At 41.4% G+C, this 14,409-nt stretch overlaps 1 protein-coding gene across 1 annotated transcript in view; it reads right to left on the reverse strand.

The window, feature by feature from the left end:
- BBOX1 (gamma-butyrobetaine hydroxylase 1) overlaps positions 1 to 14,409 on the reverse strand; it is a 124,793-nt gene that overhangs the window by 84,678 nt on the left and 25,706 nt on the right. Inside the window, exon 4 of the mRNA XM_089654962.1 lies at positions 10,125 to 10,239. Within this exon, the coding sequence (XP_089511088.1) occupies positions 10,125 to 10,239 (115 nt within the window). The remainder of the gene's footprint in view (positions 1 to 10,124; positions 10,240 to 14,409) is intronic.

Consider the following 14,409-nt stretch of genomic DNA (forward strand, 5'->3'; position numbering starts at 1 on the left):
AAATATATATATATATATATATATATATATATATATATATATATTCTGTACGTAATTAAAGCATTAAGAAAATATTTACAAAATACTATCCATTCCCTTTAAATTACAAACCATTATAGAATATGAAGACCACTATCCTCCAGGGATCACTTTATGTCTAGAGGATGTATGTACTTTATTAGTAATGACTGTGCTAAGTTTAACATCCTTTAAAAGGGTTAGTCCATTAGACTGGATGTGGATGTGGATCTATAAATTGTTTATAGGCCAACAAAACATTTGCTCACACGTGGTATACCCAGGGTATAAGATCCATGGGTGTCAGCTAAGAAAAACAAAAGATACTTAGGTGCTTCTCGGGGGAGATGTGAAAGTGGGACATAAAACTTTAATTATCATTAGGTTTACAACATTTGCAGAATCGTAAAATGCACCGTTACATGGGTAATTTCATATGTACATTCCACATAAGAAACCTAATACAAAAGGTGACCTTTGGTTGCAGTCTAATAAAAATCCAGACGTGAGACTAGCAGATGACAGGTTAGACAGCTCAAAATCTCATTTATATATTTCCTAAAAAGCTGTCCTAGACAGCAAGTGAAAGCAATGAGTGGATGACTAATGCTGCCTATCAAAACTGCAATTGTGAGAAAAAATACACTCATTCCCCTTAAAGTGAGATGACAAGCAAAATGTGACATAACTGCCCCACCTCTCCACCTTGTCCAATTAGAGAATGCTTTGAATTTGTTCAGAAAGCACAAAGCATTATCTCAATGATGTTTGTACCGAGTGACCGACCGCCTGTGTTCACAATGCAGCAAGGCAGCACAGGACCCGGAGACAGGTGGAGACCATTGGAGTATTGGTATCTACCCCAGTAATTTCCAGCTTCCAGGGCCATTGGCCAGGTATGGTATACGCATAATTACTGGATATTGGTCCAAGCTGGACCAAAGTATCCATGTAGAAAATAAATATACCTGGAATCCTTCTTTAATAAACACAACCTGTATTATTTTTTCTGTGCATCACTCAATAAAAAATGGAGGTAATAAAGGCATATACTTACCTTTCTGGTGGCTCATGTGTTAAAGACAAATCTTACTTTCTCCTGGACCCCTACAAGTATTTTTACAATTGTGAATGTGTAGAATACCTGCTCCCCCACCACACACTGTAGTTGAGCTTGTCCACTTGTACATAAGTACAGGACATATGAGTAAACAGGTGGAACTACAGCATGTTGTTGTGGGAGTAGGCATTCAACCCATTTGAAGTGTCAAGTACCTGTAATGGGTGGTGAGAAGCAAAGCAGTGACATTTCATCATAGAGGCTGCCAGGAAGGTCGACATTTTCTATTACAGAATGTGCATTCTGTGCAAGTGACCCTGTGGTGACAGGGTCACTTTAGCTCATAATTGCAGCACAGTGGCTAAATGGTTAGTACTTCCACTTGGCAGTACTAGGGTCGTTGGTTCAAATCCAAACTACGGCACCACCTGCTGGGAGTTTGCATGTTCTCCCTGTGTCTGCGTGGGTTTTTTCCGTGTACTGCAGTTAACTCCCACATTCCAAAGACATGCTGGTAGGTTAACTGGATCCTGTCTAAATTGGCCCTAGTATGTGTATGTATGAATGTGAGTTAGGGACCTTAGATTGTACGCCCCTTGAGGGTCAGGGACTGATGTGAATGTACAATATATATGTAAAGCACTGAGTAAATTGACGGCACTATATAAGTACCTATAATAAATGAATCGCGTATTTGAGAGCATCGGAACAGCACTTACTATTGCAGGCAGAATTTTAAAACTTATTGGAAAACATGTTTGTAAGCCAGACTCTTCCACTTTTCCATAAATAAGAAGGAAGAACCAAAGTACAAAATGCAAAATGTACTGTACAAGCCTTGACACAAAGTCACGTGGCAAAATCTCCCAATCATCCACTAGAAGAAATATGCCTTTCATTAAAAGAAACATTTACATGTACGTCAAATATTTATCTGACACCTATGTTAGTTGGCAAAAATAACGGGACACGTGATACTCCCACTGAGTGTCGACATTGGGGCACGTTTACACTCCCTGACACTGGAGTGTTTTTCCCTCCTACTGACCACTAACAGGAGGACTTTTTTTCACCCATTGACGTACAATGTAAGATGCCATATGTTACATACACCTGACCACTGAATTTTGTGCACCAGCTTTTTGTGACATACTGCTGACCCCTGCACCCAGGACTGTCATTAGAAGTCATGGGGTCCTGTGCAGCCTACCTAACAGGCCCCCCACTACCCCTTGGTCAACTAGAGAAGAAAAATGAGGCCTCGCACTCAGCATGCTCTGCCAGAATGTGGGTGTGGTAACAGTTTGTAATGCAGAGTGCAGAGGTCAATAGTATAATATATAATAGTATGTAACACAAAGGTCAGTAGCATGTACAACTAATGAAGAGGTAATACAAAACACAGCATACAGGGGTCAGTAGTATGAAAGACAGAGTTTAGATGTTAGTAAAATATAATGCAGGGGTCAGGACTCTGTAATGCAGAGTGCAGGGGTTGGAAATATGGAACACAAAGATCAAGGATCAGAAGTATAGAATGCACAATGCAGAGAGCACAAGGGCCCCTCTGCTGAATGAATGGGGCCTAGGGAATATTAGATTACTAGCTAGCAAAGTCTGAAACTGTGGGAAATCACAATTAGGCTGCCTAAACCCAATAAAACTCTTCACTGCCCGGGCCCCCATGTTGAACTGATAGGGCCTGGGCCCCATACAGGACAGCCAGTTTTACCCCCTTATCAGTAGCCCTGCCTGCACCCTATATTGCATGTTACATACTCTACACTCGGTACTGTACATTGCATACTTTTGACCACTTCACTGTATACATTTGTGGTTTGTTGCATATTCCTGCCTGCTGAATTATGTAAGCCATGCTGTACATTACATACTACTGACCATTGCACTCTAAATGCTATGTTGTACATACCGCAGAGCACTAAATTCTGAAAGCAATGCAGTACATTTCATACTTATGATCACTTCACACTATATTGTATGTTAAGTAATCTTGGCCCCTGCCTTCTCTATGCTATGTTGTATATTATATACTGCTGACTTCTCTGCTCTGTATGCTATATAGTATCTGCTGTAATCTATACATTATGTTGCACATTACATACATGTTACTAAACTCGGCCATAGAAGGTGCAATTTTCTTTCCTGCAACTACTCTCAATGTTGATGGGGAAATTCCTTCCCCTGAGTTATTGTATATAAGATTGCATGCAATGATCGCATTAAAACCCGACAGGCTGGTTGTACCCAAGTTGATCGATCAATCAACTTGGGTACATTCAGTGTGCCCATACATAGTTCAAATCTTGGACAGTTCAGCAGGAATGGTCAATGGCCGGCTTCAGGTGTTTTTTTTTTGGTCCCCAACTGTTTTACTGAATCTCTTCTTCAGTGTAGGCTGAGGCAAATTGTTATCTCAATGTTTATATTCAGTGAGCAGAAAAGCATCTGTAATGGAAGAGTCTAATTTTTTTGAGGTGTGTCTGTAAGACCTATGATAATAGTTGTCATATTGTCAGTACAAGGACTGTGGGGTATCTGCATTGTATACAGCAAGTAAGCTTATCCCATTTTGTTTTTTTTTTTTTTTTTTTTTTTATTTAAATATTTATTCATTTTTCAAGTAAGACAATACACATTTCCATAGTGTAAGATATAACATTACAAAATCTCATAAAACACTAATTTCAAATCATTTTCTCCCCATGACTCCCTTCCTTTTAACCCTCCCACCTCCCACCCCGCTTCAAAATACCCCTGACATCTATCTGATCTACTTGTATCTCATATCCTCTGGAAACCGAGGCCTGGAAAAGGAAAAGGAAAGAAAGAAAGGCCAATTCCTATATTTTCTCTCTCTCCCTGTCACTTCCCCTTTTTCCTTCCTTTCTTTTTGTCCTCTCTTACCCTTTTCTTTATGCTTACTTACTCAGTACCTTCCTTTACCTTCCCTTTGAACTCCTCCCATTTCTCCCATTTCATATGATATGTCACCATCCTATCTTCCTGTATATAATAAAGTTTTTCCAGTCTAGCAATCTGGTCCACTCTATTTATCCAGTCCTCTTCCCTCGGTGCTTCAACTTTACCCCAGAACTTAGGAATCAGGCTTTTTGCTGCATTTAAGTAGCACAATATACTCAGTTCTCTATATTTATTTCCAGGTAATTTTGAGTTATGAAAAAGACAGGTTTCAGGATCCAATCCTATCTCCATTCCAGTGATATTCGTGATTTGATTTATAATTTTTTCCCAATATACTTGTATTTTTGAGCATTCCCACCATATGTGATACATCGTGCCCAGCCCTCCACACCCTCGCCAACACCAAGGTTGCTTCTCCTCACTCATCTTGTGCTCTATCACCGGTGTTAGATACCACCTTGTCAAACATTTAAAATTCATTTCTACCTCACGCATGCTAATATTTTCGTGTACCATTCTAAATATTTTCCTCTGTGTGTGCTCTTCCCACTCCACTCCTAGATCCTTTTCCCATTTTTCTATATATTTTAATTTAAACTTACTATCTAAGTCCGTGAGAGCTTTATATGCTTTAGCAGTGCTGTGTTTCCCATCACCTCTATCTTCTAAGTATTTCTCAAATTCATTCCACTCTTTCCTAGTTCTAAGGGGCTTCGTCAATTTCTCTACAAATTGTTTCAATTGATTGTATCTCCATATATCTATCCTAGTGAAAATCCTTCCCTCTTCCCTTTTCAAATCCTCCAGTGTTCTTAAGTGTACCCCCTTCATTACATCTCTCAGCTGAGTATCTTCCTTCATAATCCATCTACCTGAAATTTCCTCTTTACCTGGGGGAAAAAACTCTGAATTTCTTAGTGACATCAACAGTGAATTGAAGTCCCATTTCCTCTGTTTGTGCATTTTATCCCACTCCCTTATTACAATCCTCGTGTATATACTCGTGCTCTCCTCTAATTCTCTAAACTGTGGTGACACCCATACACTCCTACCCAGATCCTTTCTACTAAGTGTGTTTTCAATCGTGACCCAATGTTTACTCTTTGAATTATGTATCCAGTCAAAAATTCTTGCTAGAATGACTGCCCTATGGTATCTTTTAAAGTCCGGTAATCCCAACCCCCCTTTTTCTTTATTTCTGTTTAACACATCATATGATATCCTAGGTTTTTTATTTTTCCATATATATTTAGTTACCATTCGCTTAATTGTCTTAAAATACAACTCTGGGAGATTAATGGGAATCATCTGAAATTTATACAGTACTTTTGGGAGAATTACCATTTTTATCAGGTTAATACGACCCAGCCAGGAAGGATTCCCACTACCCATTTTCCTCAATTCCTCTCTGATTTCGTTTAACATTGGGATATAATTAGCTTTATAAAGATTTTTCTGTGAGGGAGTAAGTTTTACTCCCAGGTACTTTATTTCTCTATCTTTCCATATAAAGGGAAACTCTCTCTGTATATTTTCTTTTTCACTCATTGGAAGATTTATATTTAATATCTCTGTTTTGCTCGGGTTGATTTTTAGATTTGACATTTCCCCATATTCTTTCAGTGTTTTCATTAAGTTAGGAAGTGTTATTCTCGGGTTGCCAACATAGAATAATAAATCATCCGCAAAAGCGGCTATCTTATGTTCTGTCTTTCCAACATTTATTCCCCTTATATCTATATTTTTCCTAATTGTTGATAACAGGGGTTCTAATGATAGAACAAACAACAGTGGGGAAAGTGGGCATCCCTGTCTGGTTCCATTTGACATAGAAAAGGTCTCTGATCTCTCTCCGTTTACCATTACCATCGCGGACGGTCCTTCATACAACTTTCCAATCCACTTTCTCATCCTACTACCCAATCCCAAGATCTCCAGTGTGTCTATCATAAAACTCCAGTTAACCCTGTCGAACGCCTTCTCCGCATCTATCGAGAGCAGCACTACTGGTTTTTTTTCCAATTTACTTTTCTGTATAAGCATCAGGGACCTCAACCCATTATCTCGACCCTCTCTTCCTCTAACAAAACCCACCTGATCTCCATGTATCCAGTCCGGCATCAGATCTCCTAACCTATTCGCCAATACTTTAGCATACAACTTCGTATCTACGTTTAATAATGATATCGGTCTATAACTTGAACAGTTGGTGATGTCTTTACCTTCCTTATGTATCAAAACCACCTGTGCCAGAAGGGATTCCTGTCTTATCTCCATCTCTCCCCCCAACGCCTCCATATATCTCTTTAACTTAGGTATCAGTAAATCAGCATATTTTTTATAATACCTCACTGTATACCCGTCTGGACCTGGGCTTTTTCCCGTCTTAAAGCTTTTTAATGCTATTTGAAGTTCTTCTTGTGTGATATCAGATTCTAAGGAGTTTAATAATTCTGCATTTAATTTTGGTAATCCTGCCTTCCTTAAATAATTTCTTCTTTTTTCAATATTTATTACTTTATCTTTATTTATATCATCCTTGGGGGCAATATTGTATAATTTACTATAGTAATCTTTAAATACCTTTGCAATGTCTTTGGTTGAATGGACTAACTCTCCCTTGGAGTTTTTTATTTTATCTATGTAGTTCCTGTTCTTCTTTCTCCTCAAGGCTCTCATCAAGTATTTTCCTGATCTATCTCCCCATCTATATCTTTCTCCACTGATCTTATTAAAAGTTCTCATTTTTTCCTCCTCCATTACTTTCTCTAGTTCTTCCCTCTTTTTTATCACCCTTTGCTCTATCTCTTTCCTTATATTATGTTTATGTAGGCGTTCCATCTCAGCTATTTCCTTCAAAAGCTCACTGATCTTCTCTCGTCTTTCCCTTTTTTTCTTTGCCCCAGTCGCAATAAGGATACCTCTTATATATACTTTATGTGCCTCCCACACTGTAGCTAGTGATATATCCCCTGTTTCATTTTCCTCAAAGAACCTCTCTATTTCCTCTCTGATCTTCCGGTCAGTATCTGGATCCATGAGGAGTGTCTCATTCAATCTCCATGATAAGCCTCCTGATACCTTCCCTCCCCATCTTAATTCCGATACAACAGGAGCATGGTCCGAGAAAGTTATTGCTTCTATTTTAACTTTAACCAAATCCTCAACGAGTCGATGGTCTACCATAATATAATCCAATCTAGAGTATGTCCTATGTACACTAGAGAAAAAGGTGTAATCTCTATCTCTCATGTTAACAACTCTCCAGCTATCCACCAATTGACACTCTTTCATCACCCTTTTCAATAATCCCATGGGCCTGTTTTCCCCTCTCTGTACTCTGGATGTTGTATCTATTTGTGGATCCATACAAATGTTAAAGTCTCCCGCCACTATTAGGTATCCCTTTCCAAAGTCCATCAATCTTCTCATAACTTCTTTCAAAAACTTCTCTGGCTTTCTATTAGGGCAATATATGTTTACAAGCGTACATTCTACGTCCTGTAGTTTACCTTTCAAGAACAGAAACCTCCCCTCCGGGTCCGTCTTTCTATCTTCTAGCTCAAACCTAATGTTTTTTGCAAATCCTATAGCTACCCCTTTAGCTCTCTTAACTGGGGAATCTGCATAATACCATGTCGGGTGTTGTCTAGAGCTTAGCTTAATATTTTTTTTTAACTCTAGGTGTGTTTCCTGCAAAAAGACAACTGAGGCCTCTCTATGTTGTAGTTCCCTGTATAGTCTAAATCTTTTACCTGGGCAATTTAATCCATTTACATTATGGGTTACCAAGCGTATTTCCTCCATTTTATATTTGTCTTCTTCCTTTTTTTACCCTTTCCCTTCCTCTTCCTCCTCCCAAAACCTCTCCTTTCATACAAGATGTCAGTTTTAAAAATCTCTATCCCCTGTCCCTCCCCAATTCTCTCCCTCCCCTCAAACCTCCCCCCCTCCATCCCCCCCCTCCCCCCCTCGTCATCCCCCCCTCCCTCCCCCCCCTCAATCCCCCCCTCCTCCCTCCCCCCACCCCCCCTCCCTCGGATACTCCTCCCTCCTCCCCCCCCCCCTATTAGGCTTTTTGTTTGCCTATGGATCATTTGTGGAAAAGGTCCCACTTTTGATTCCTACCTGGGAGTTCGGTTCTGTCCATGTGGCGCTCACCTTCCCCCCCTCCTCCCCGTTGTCCCTCTATTTATCTGCTCTCTGTTTTCTCTCCTAATTAGCTGCCATTCCTCTTTTCCCAACATATATAATTCTCCCTCCTCCTCTTCCCATTCCGGGATCTCTATTCTCTGCAGTTCAAATTTATTACAAAATTCTTTCATATCTTCAGGGGTTCTCAAAAATGCAGTGACTCCATCTCTCCAGCCGATTAAACATGCTGATCGACCCCATCTATACTGCACATTATGTCTTTTCAACAGTTCCAACAATGGTTTCAATGTCCTTTTTCTTCTCAATGTCCCAGGTGCTATATCTGCAAAAATTTGAATATTTTTCCCTCCATATTTAATATTAGATCTTCCCTTGATCTTCTTCCATATCTCATCCTTATCTCCATAGTTATGAAATTGGACAATTATATCTCTTGATTTTTCTGGGCCTTTTTCTTGTTGGAATTTTCCTATCCTATAAGCTCCATCCAATTTATACGTCTCCGCACCAGGTCTATCCATTATGGAGTTCAAAATTTTGCATGTGGTCTCCTTTAAATCTTCCCCCTGTAGCAACTCTGGGACTCCTCTTATTCTAATGTTATTTATCCTTTCTCTATTTTCTTGGTCCTCCATCATATAAAGCAGTCTTTTTTGTTCCTTCCGGGTATCCACTATCAATTTCTCTATTTTTGGGATAATTTGGGTATGATATTTGACTGTCTCCTCGGTTTCTTCCACCCTAATTAGCAGTTGTCCCATTTCTTTCCGCATTATCCCCATCTCTTGCTTTATAGATTTTTCCAGGTTTTTAAACATCTCCGCCATTTCCTTTTTATTCGGTATTTGCAAGTCTTTTTCAGTTTCTCCCAGCTCTATACCTTCAATTATTTGTTGACTATTGTTAACTGCTCCCAGGGAGGATCTTGAGCTATTATCTAAGCTTGTTTCCAGGTCGCACCTTTCACTTATTTCCTGGGGTCTTATAGGAGTCAATTTCCCCTGTGATGTATATTTTTTTATCGTTGCAGTTTGAATTTGGGAATTCTTGGGCATATTTCCTTTGCTATTTTTCCCTTTCATGTCACCTGTAAGGTTTTTAAAGGTTTTTTAAAGCTCTTTAGTCTATAGTTAAGCTATTACTTCTTTCTCTTCTTCTTCTTCTCTAATCTTCAGACCCTCTCTGGGAACCCCCTCCTTACTTCTCAAGGTGCTTATCAAATGGGCTATAGCAGTAGCCAAATAGTAATCATGTAGGCAGATTAACAGTTCTCACTCACCCACTTCAGTGAAGCTGCTTCAGAATTTGCTGTTCTGGGTTGTTTGATCTCCTGTGGCCATGTTCTTAATGGGGGTTCCTAGTGGGTCCCTTTTTTCCTTTTCTCCTTGTGTCGTACAGCCTCTCCTGGGGTCTGCTTGATGGCAGGACACAGGCAACGTTTTTTTCCCCCAGTCTCTTAGGACGCCAGCCGGCTTCCTCTTCTCCCAGCAGTCCCCCGCGGCAGCCCACGTGGTTACTCCGCTCTCCTCGTCGCCTGGCAACCCCACTCTCCCTCCTGGATCACCTCAGGCAGTCCTCCAGCGGACAGTCGCCTCGGCTTCCCACCCCCCAACAAGCCACCGCACCGCCGCCAGGATCCCCCGCCTCTCTCGGTGAGTCTTCGGCAGCTCAGCGGTTACGGACACATTAGGGAGGTTAGGAGGGGAAGGTTATCGGAGAACGTCTAATCTCCGCTCTCCCGCGCCTCCATGGTCAGGCTCCACCCCTCAACTTCCCTCCCAGCTTATCCCATTTTGAACCACACATCAATTCCATGTTGAGGTGCCCCTCTATCTCATGTTCTAAATTTGAGAAGTACGCTATATTTAGTAAGTTATAAAATTAAGTGGCTTGGCTTGCCCATATCTCAGTCCAGGCATCAGCTTTTAAACAATTTGTTTTCCCGTACCTGGTAAAAACAGTTCCTCTTGCATCTCTGCTCGTGCTTCCTTCGAAAAACACCTCTTCTTCAGCCATTCGGCATCAAACTCACTCTGGTGCTCATCTGGCCAAGTAATGGACACCTGGAAAAAGGAAGACAACCAAAGGTAATGAAGTCTTTTCAAAAGTATCACACTTTAAAAAGTGTATGGAAAAAAGCAGAATGCCTTTAAAAAAAAAACAATACTGGTTCTAAAGGGCTCATGTACACAGGCATACTGGGGCATATCATTTACAATATGGCTGTATTTTGGCACCCAAGAGCCAAGAGTGTTGCATACAATGACAGGATATGCGGCTTTGAGTGTTAATATGCATATGCAAGCTCCTGGACACCGACACGTGCATAAGCCTGATTACTCTCGGAGCAATGTATACCTCTGTACAGCCATACTCTGTGATTCATTTATACAGGTAACTCTACACAACACCTGTGGCTTCCGAGCGCTGAAATATGACCATATACTATGTTAATATACATAAGTTCAACAAATAACAAAAAAATTGCCTGTTTGGTGAAAATGTAAGAATGATAAAAGGGCATGCAAGTAAAAACAATTTGGGGACTTCAAATGTGGCAATAAATTGTATTTACAAAAAAAAATATATGTGAGTTAGGGACCTTAGATTGTAAGCACCTTGAGAGCAGGGACTGATGTAAATGTACAATATATAAACTAAACAAGTACAGTACCTATAATAAATCAATAAATAAAAATAATAATATAATTAATTATAATATAATATAATAATAAATAATGTAATGTGTAATTTCTGTAAGAAAAAAAGGTGGCTAGCTGTAAGTTCTGGTTAAGGTTTAACCCTGCCTGGACTGACCATTGGAAACTTGGGCACTGCCCGAGGGCCCGGGGTCAGTAGGGGGCCCCATGAGGTGCCCCTGGTACCTTTTTCATAAGCTTTTTTGAATTTGGGCAAGGACACAGGGGCCCCATGATCCCCTATTGCCCGGGGTTCCATGAGTTGTCAGTCCGCCCCTGACCCTGCCATCATTCCCTGGGGGGAGAGGGATGGGGGCAGCTTACATTGAGTGATTTGAAAGCGCAACTTCAACAGATTTAGGGCTCATGTACACTGCAGCTGCAAAACTGAAGTTTAGGAGCAGTTGTGCGTTTTTTTCAGCAGCCCCTGAACTCTCCTTTATGTTTTCCTATGTGTCCATGTACACATAGTCGTTTACAGTAGTTTACAGGCAGTTGAGGTTATAGGCATTTTTTTGAAAGCACAAAAATCGCGTTCAGGAGTAGAGTTTACCGGCGTTTCAAATGCCAAACGCTTGCAACCATGTGTAAATGCATGTAAAGGTGTTAATGCGCGTTTGCGTTTAGATGCGTTTTTGGGCTGAGCCATATCCAGATGCTGTCCAGTGCCTTTTTTCTTCATCAAAAATGCACGCAGAGCGTTTTCCATGTATTCAAATGGACCCGGTTCACCAGCGCAGTCAGTTGCAGGCTTTGCGTGAAGGAAAAAATGTTAGAACGTGCCGCATTATGCTCATGATGGGATCCATAGTGAATACAACCAGAAATGACAGGTCATCTCAAAACATACTGCTCTCCCTGCTTCTGCTCAATCTTTCTCACAAAATGTCTGAAATAGTTAATTATTTACTAGTTTTTAGTGCATTCTGGGCATTTGGGAGGGTCTCCTGAGGTTATCTTTTAAAAACACTTCTAAACGCAAACGCTCGAAAATGCGGTAGGCAAAGGCGGTTAAACTGATGTTTTTAACCTACGTTTTCTAGCAGGCAGTTTCCAACGGTCCGAAAAGTTTTTCAAACGCCCATGTACATGAGCCCTTACACAGTTGGTTCACACATCGCAAACCAACTCTTCTGAGTTCAAGTGTATTAAGTGTCAATACAGATGAAAACCAGAAAGTAATAGGCTTCTTTGCTAGCATCAGCAATGCAAGGCAATCTGGGTGTACCTCAGGCCTTGCTGCCCTCTTCGGATAAAGGGGATCCTAAAACTTGGATGAAAGAACACAAGAAGGGCTCACCAGCCTTGTGCATTAGCTAAAGTATCAATTATTAATAATATGAAATACAATACAATATACAGTGGATATAAAAGTGGATATAAAAAGTCTACACACCCGTTAAAATGTCAGGTTTCTGTGATGTAAAAAAAGGAGACAAAGATAAAGTATTTCAGAACTTTTTCCACCTTTAGCCTGGGTTCATACTGATGCGGTGCAGAATTTGCAGTGGTTTCCATGCGAATTCCGCACCGCATCACAATCGCGAACCGCTGTGGGTGTGTATGTTAAGTTAACAACACCCCAAAATTGGTCTGTAAAACGCGGTGCGATGTGCAGAATTGAATTGAATCGGTGTGATCCGATTCTAGTGCGGACCAAAAAAAAGGGTCCTGCACCTTTTTTGCTACGAATGCAGTGCGATTTGAGCCACACAAATATTAGGCTCATATCGCTCCACACAGAATTCAGTGTGGTTCCTGCGCAAATCACATGTGATATGCCGCACCGCACAAGTGTGAACCCAAGCTTAATGTAACCTATAAACTGTACAACTCAGTTGAACAGCAAACTGAAATCTTTTAGGTGGAGGGAAGTAAAAATAAAAAACTAAAATAATATGGTTGCATAAGTCTGCACACCCTTAAACTAATACTTGAAGCACCTTTTTATTTTATTACAGCACTCGGTTTTTTTGGGTATGAGTCTATCAGCATGACACATCTTGACTTGTCAATAATTGCCCACTCTTCCTTGCAAAAACACTCCAAATTTGTCAGTTTGCGAGGGCATCTTCTGTGCACAGCCCTCTTCAGCCCGATTTTCGATTCAGGTCTGGCTGGGCCATTCCAAAACTTTCATCTTCTGATGAAGTCTGTCAGGGATCCTGCCACCGTGCAGCGGTGCGACTGCGACGGATCCCCTTGGGCCACGGTGGTGCGAGGGCGCATGCGTGGAAGCGTGCACGTCACTGCAAGGTGGGCTATTTAAACCTGCAATACAGTGTAATCAATGCCTTCTGGTCTATAACATCCTGCACTCCATAACCTGATTCTGTTGCCTGTATCCTGATCTGACCTGACTAAGAAAGAACTCCGCCTGCACTGACCCCAGATATCCCTGACTATCTGCTTGCCTGCTACCTTGTACTTGATTTGCTTGTTTGATGCTGACCTGGCTTGTTTGACTCTGCTGCACCTACTTACCTGTATCTGCACCTGGCTTGTATCCTGACTGCTGCCATACTTACCTGCTGCTGCACCCACGGTCCTGCACCTGGCCTGCATCCTGATCACCGCCATACTTACCTGTTGCTGCACCCACGGTCCTGCACCCGGCCTGCATCCTGGTCACTGCCATACCTGCCTGCTGCTGCATCCTCGCTCCTGTGTCCAGTCCCAGTCTGCATCCTGATTGCCGCCATACCTGCCTGCTGCTGCACCTACGTTCCTGCATCCGCACCGGGCCTGCATCCAAATCTCCTGGGTCTTCGCCTACCTGCTGTCAGCTCCAGACCTACCCCGCACTAGTGCCACTCCTGGCTCTGCGCCCTTTGTTCACACTATCAGGGGCTCCGAGAGGGAGTCAGAAGAGGACGCCTCCTCTCCACATCAGGCTCCCCAACAAGGTACGTGACAAAGCCATTCCGTTGTTGATTTGGATGTATGCTTAGGGTCGTTATCATGCCGAAAGATAAAGTTCCTCTTCATGTTCAGTTTTCTAGCAGAAGCCTGAAGTCCCCAAAGCATGATGCTGCCACCACCATGCTTCACTGTGGGTATGTTGTTCTTTTGGTGATGTGCAATGTTGTTTTTGCACCAAACATATCTTTTGGAAATATGGCCAAAAAGTTCATCATTGGTTTCGACAGACCATAACATATTTATCCACATGCTTTTGGAAGACTTCATATGTGTTTTTGAAAAATTTAGCAGGGCTTGGATTGGATGTTTTTCTTTGTAAGAAAAAGCTTCCGTCTTGCCGCTTTACCCCATAGCCCAGACATATTAAGAATACGGGAGATCGTTGTCACATGTACCACACAGCCAGTACTTTCCAGATATTCCTGCAGCTCCTTTAATGTTGCTGTAGGCCTCTTGGCAGCCTCCCAGACCAGTTTTCTTCTTGTCTTTTGATCAATTTTGGAGGAACGTCCAGTTCTTCCTAATGTCACTGTTGCACCATGTTTTCTCCACTTGAAGATGACTGTCTTCACTGTGTCCCATGGTATATCTAATTCCTTGGGAATTCTTTTG

The sequence above is a fragment of the Staurois parvus genome, unplaced genomic scaffold (assembly GCF_062004578.1).
Source record: "Staurois parvus isolate SC_StPar_1 unplaced genomic scaffold, SC_StPar_1.0 ptg000818l, whole genome shotgun sequence".
Lineage (NCBI taxonomy): Eukaryota > Metazoa > Chordata > Amphibia > Anura > Ranidae > Staurois > Staurois parvus.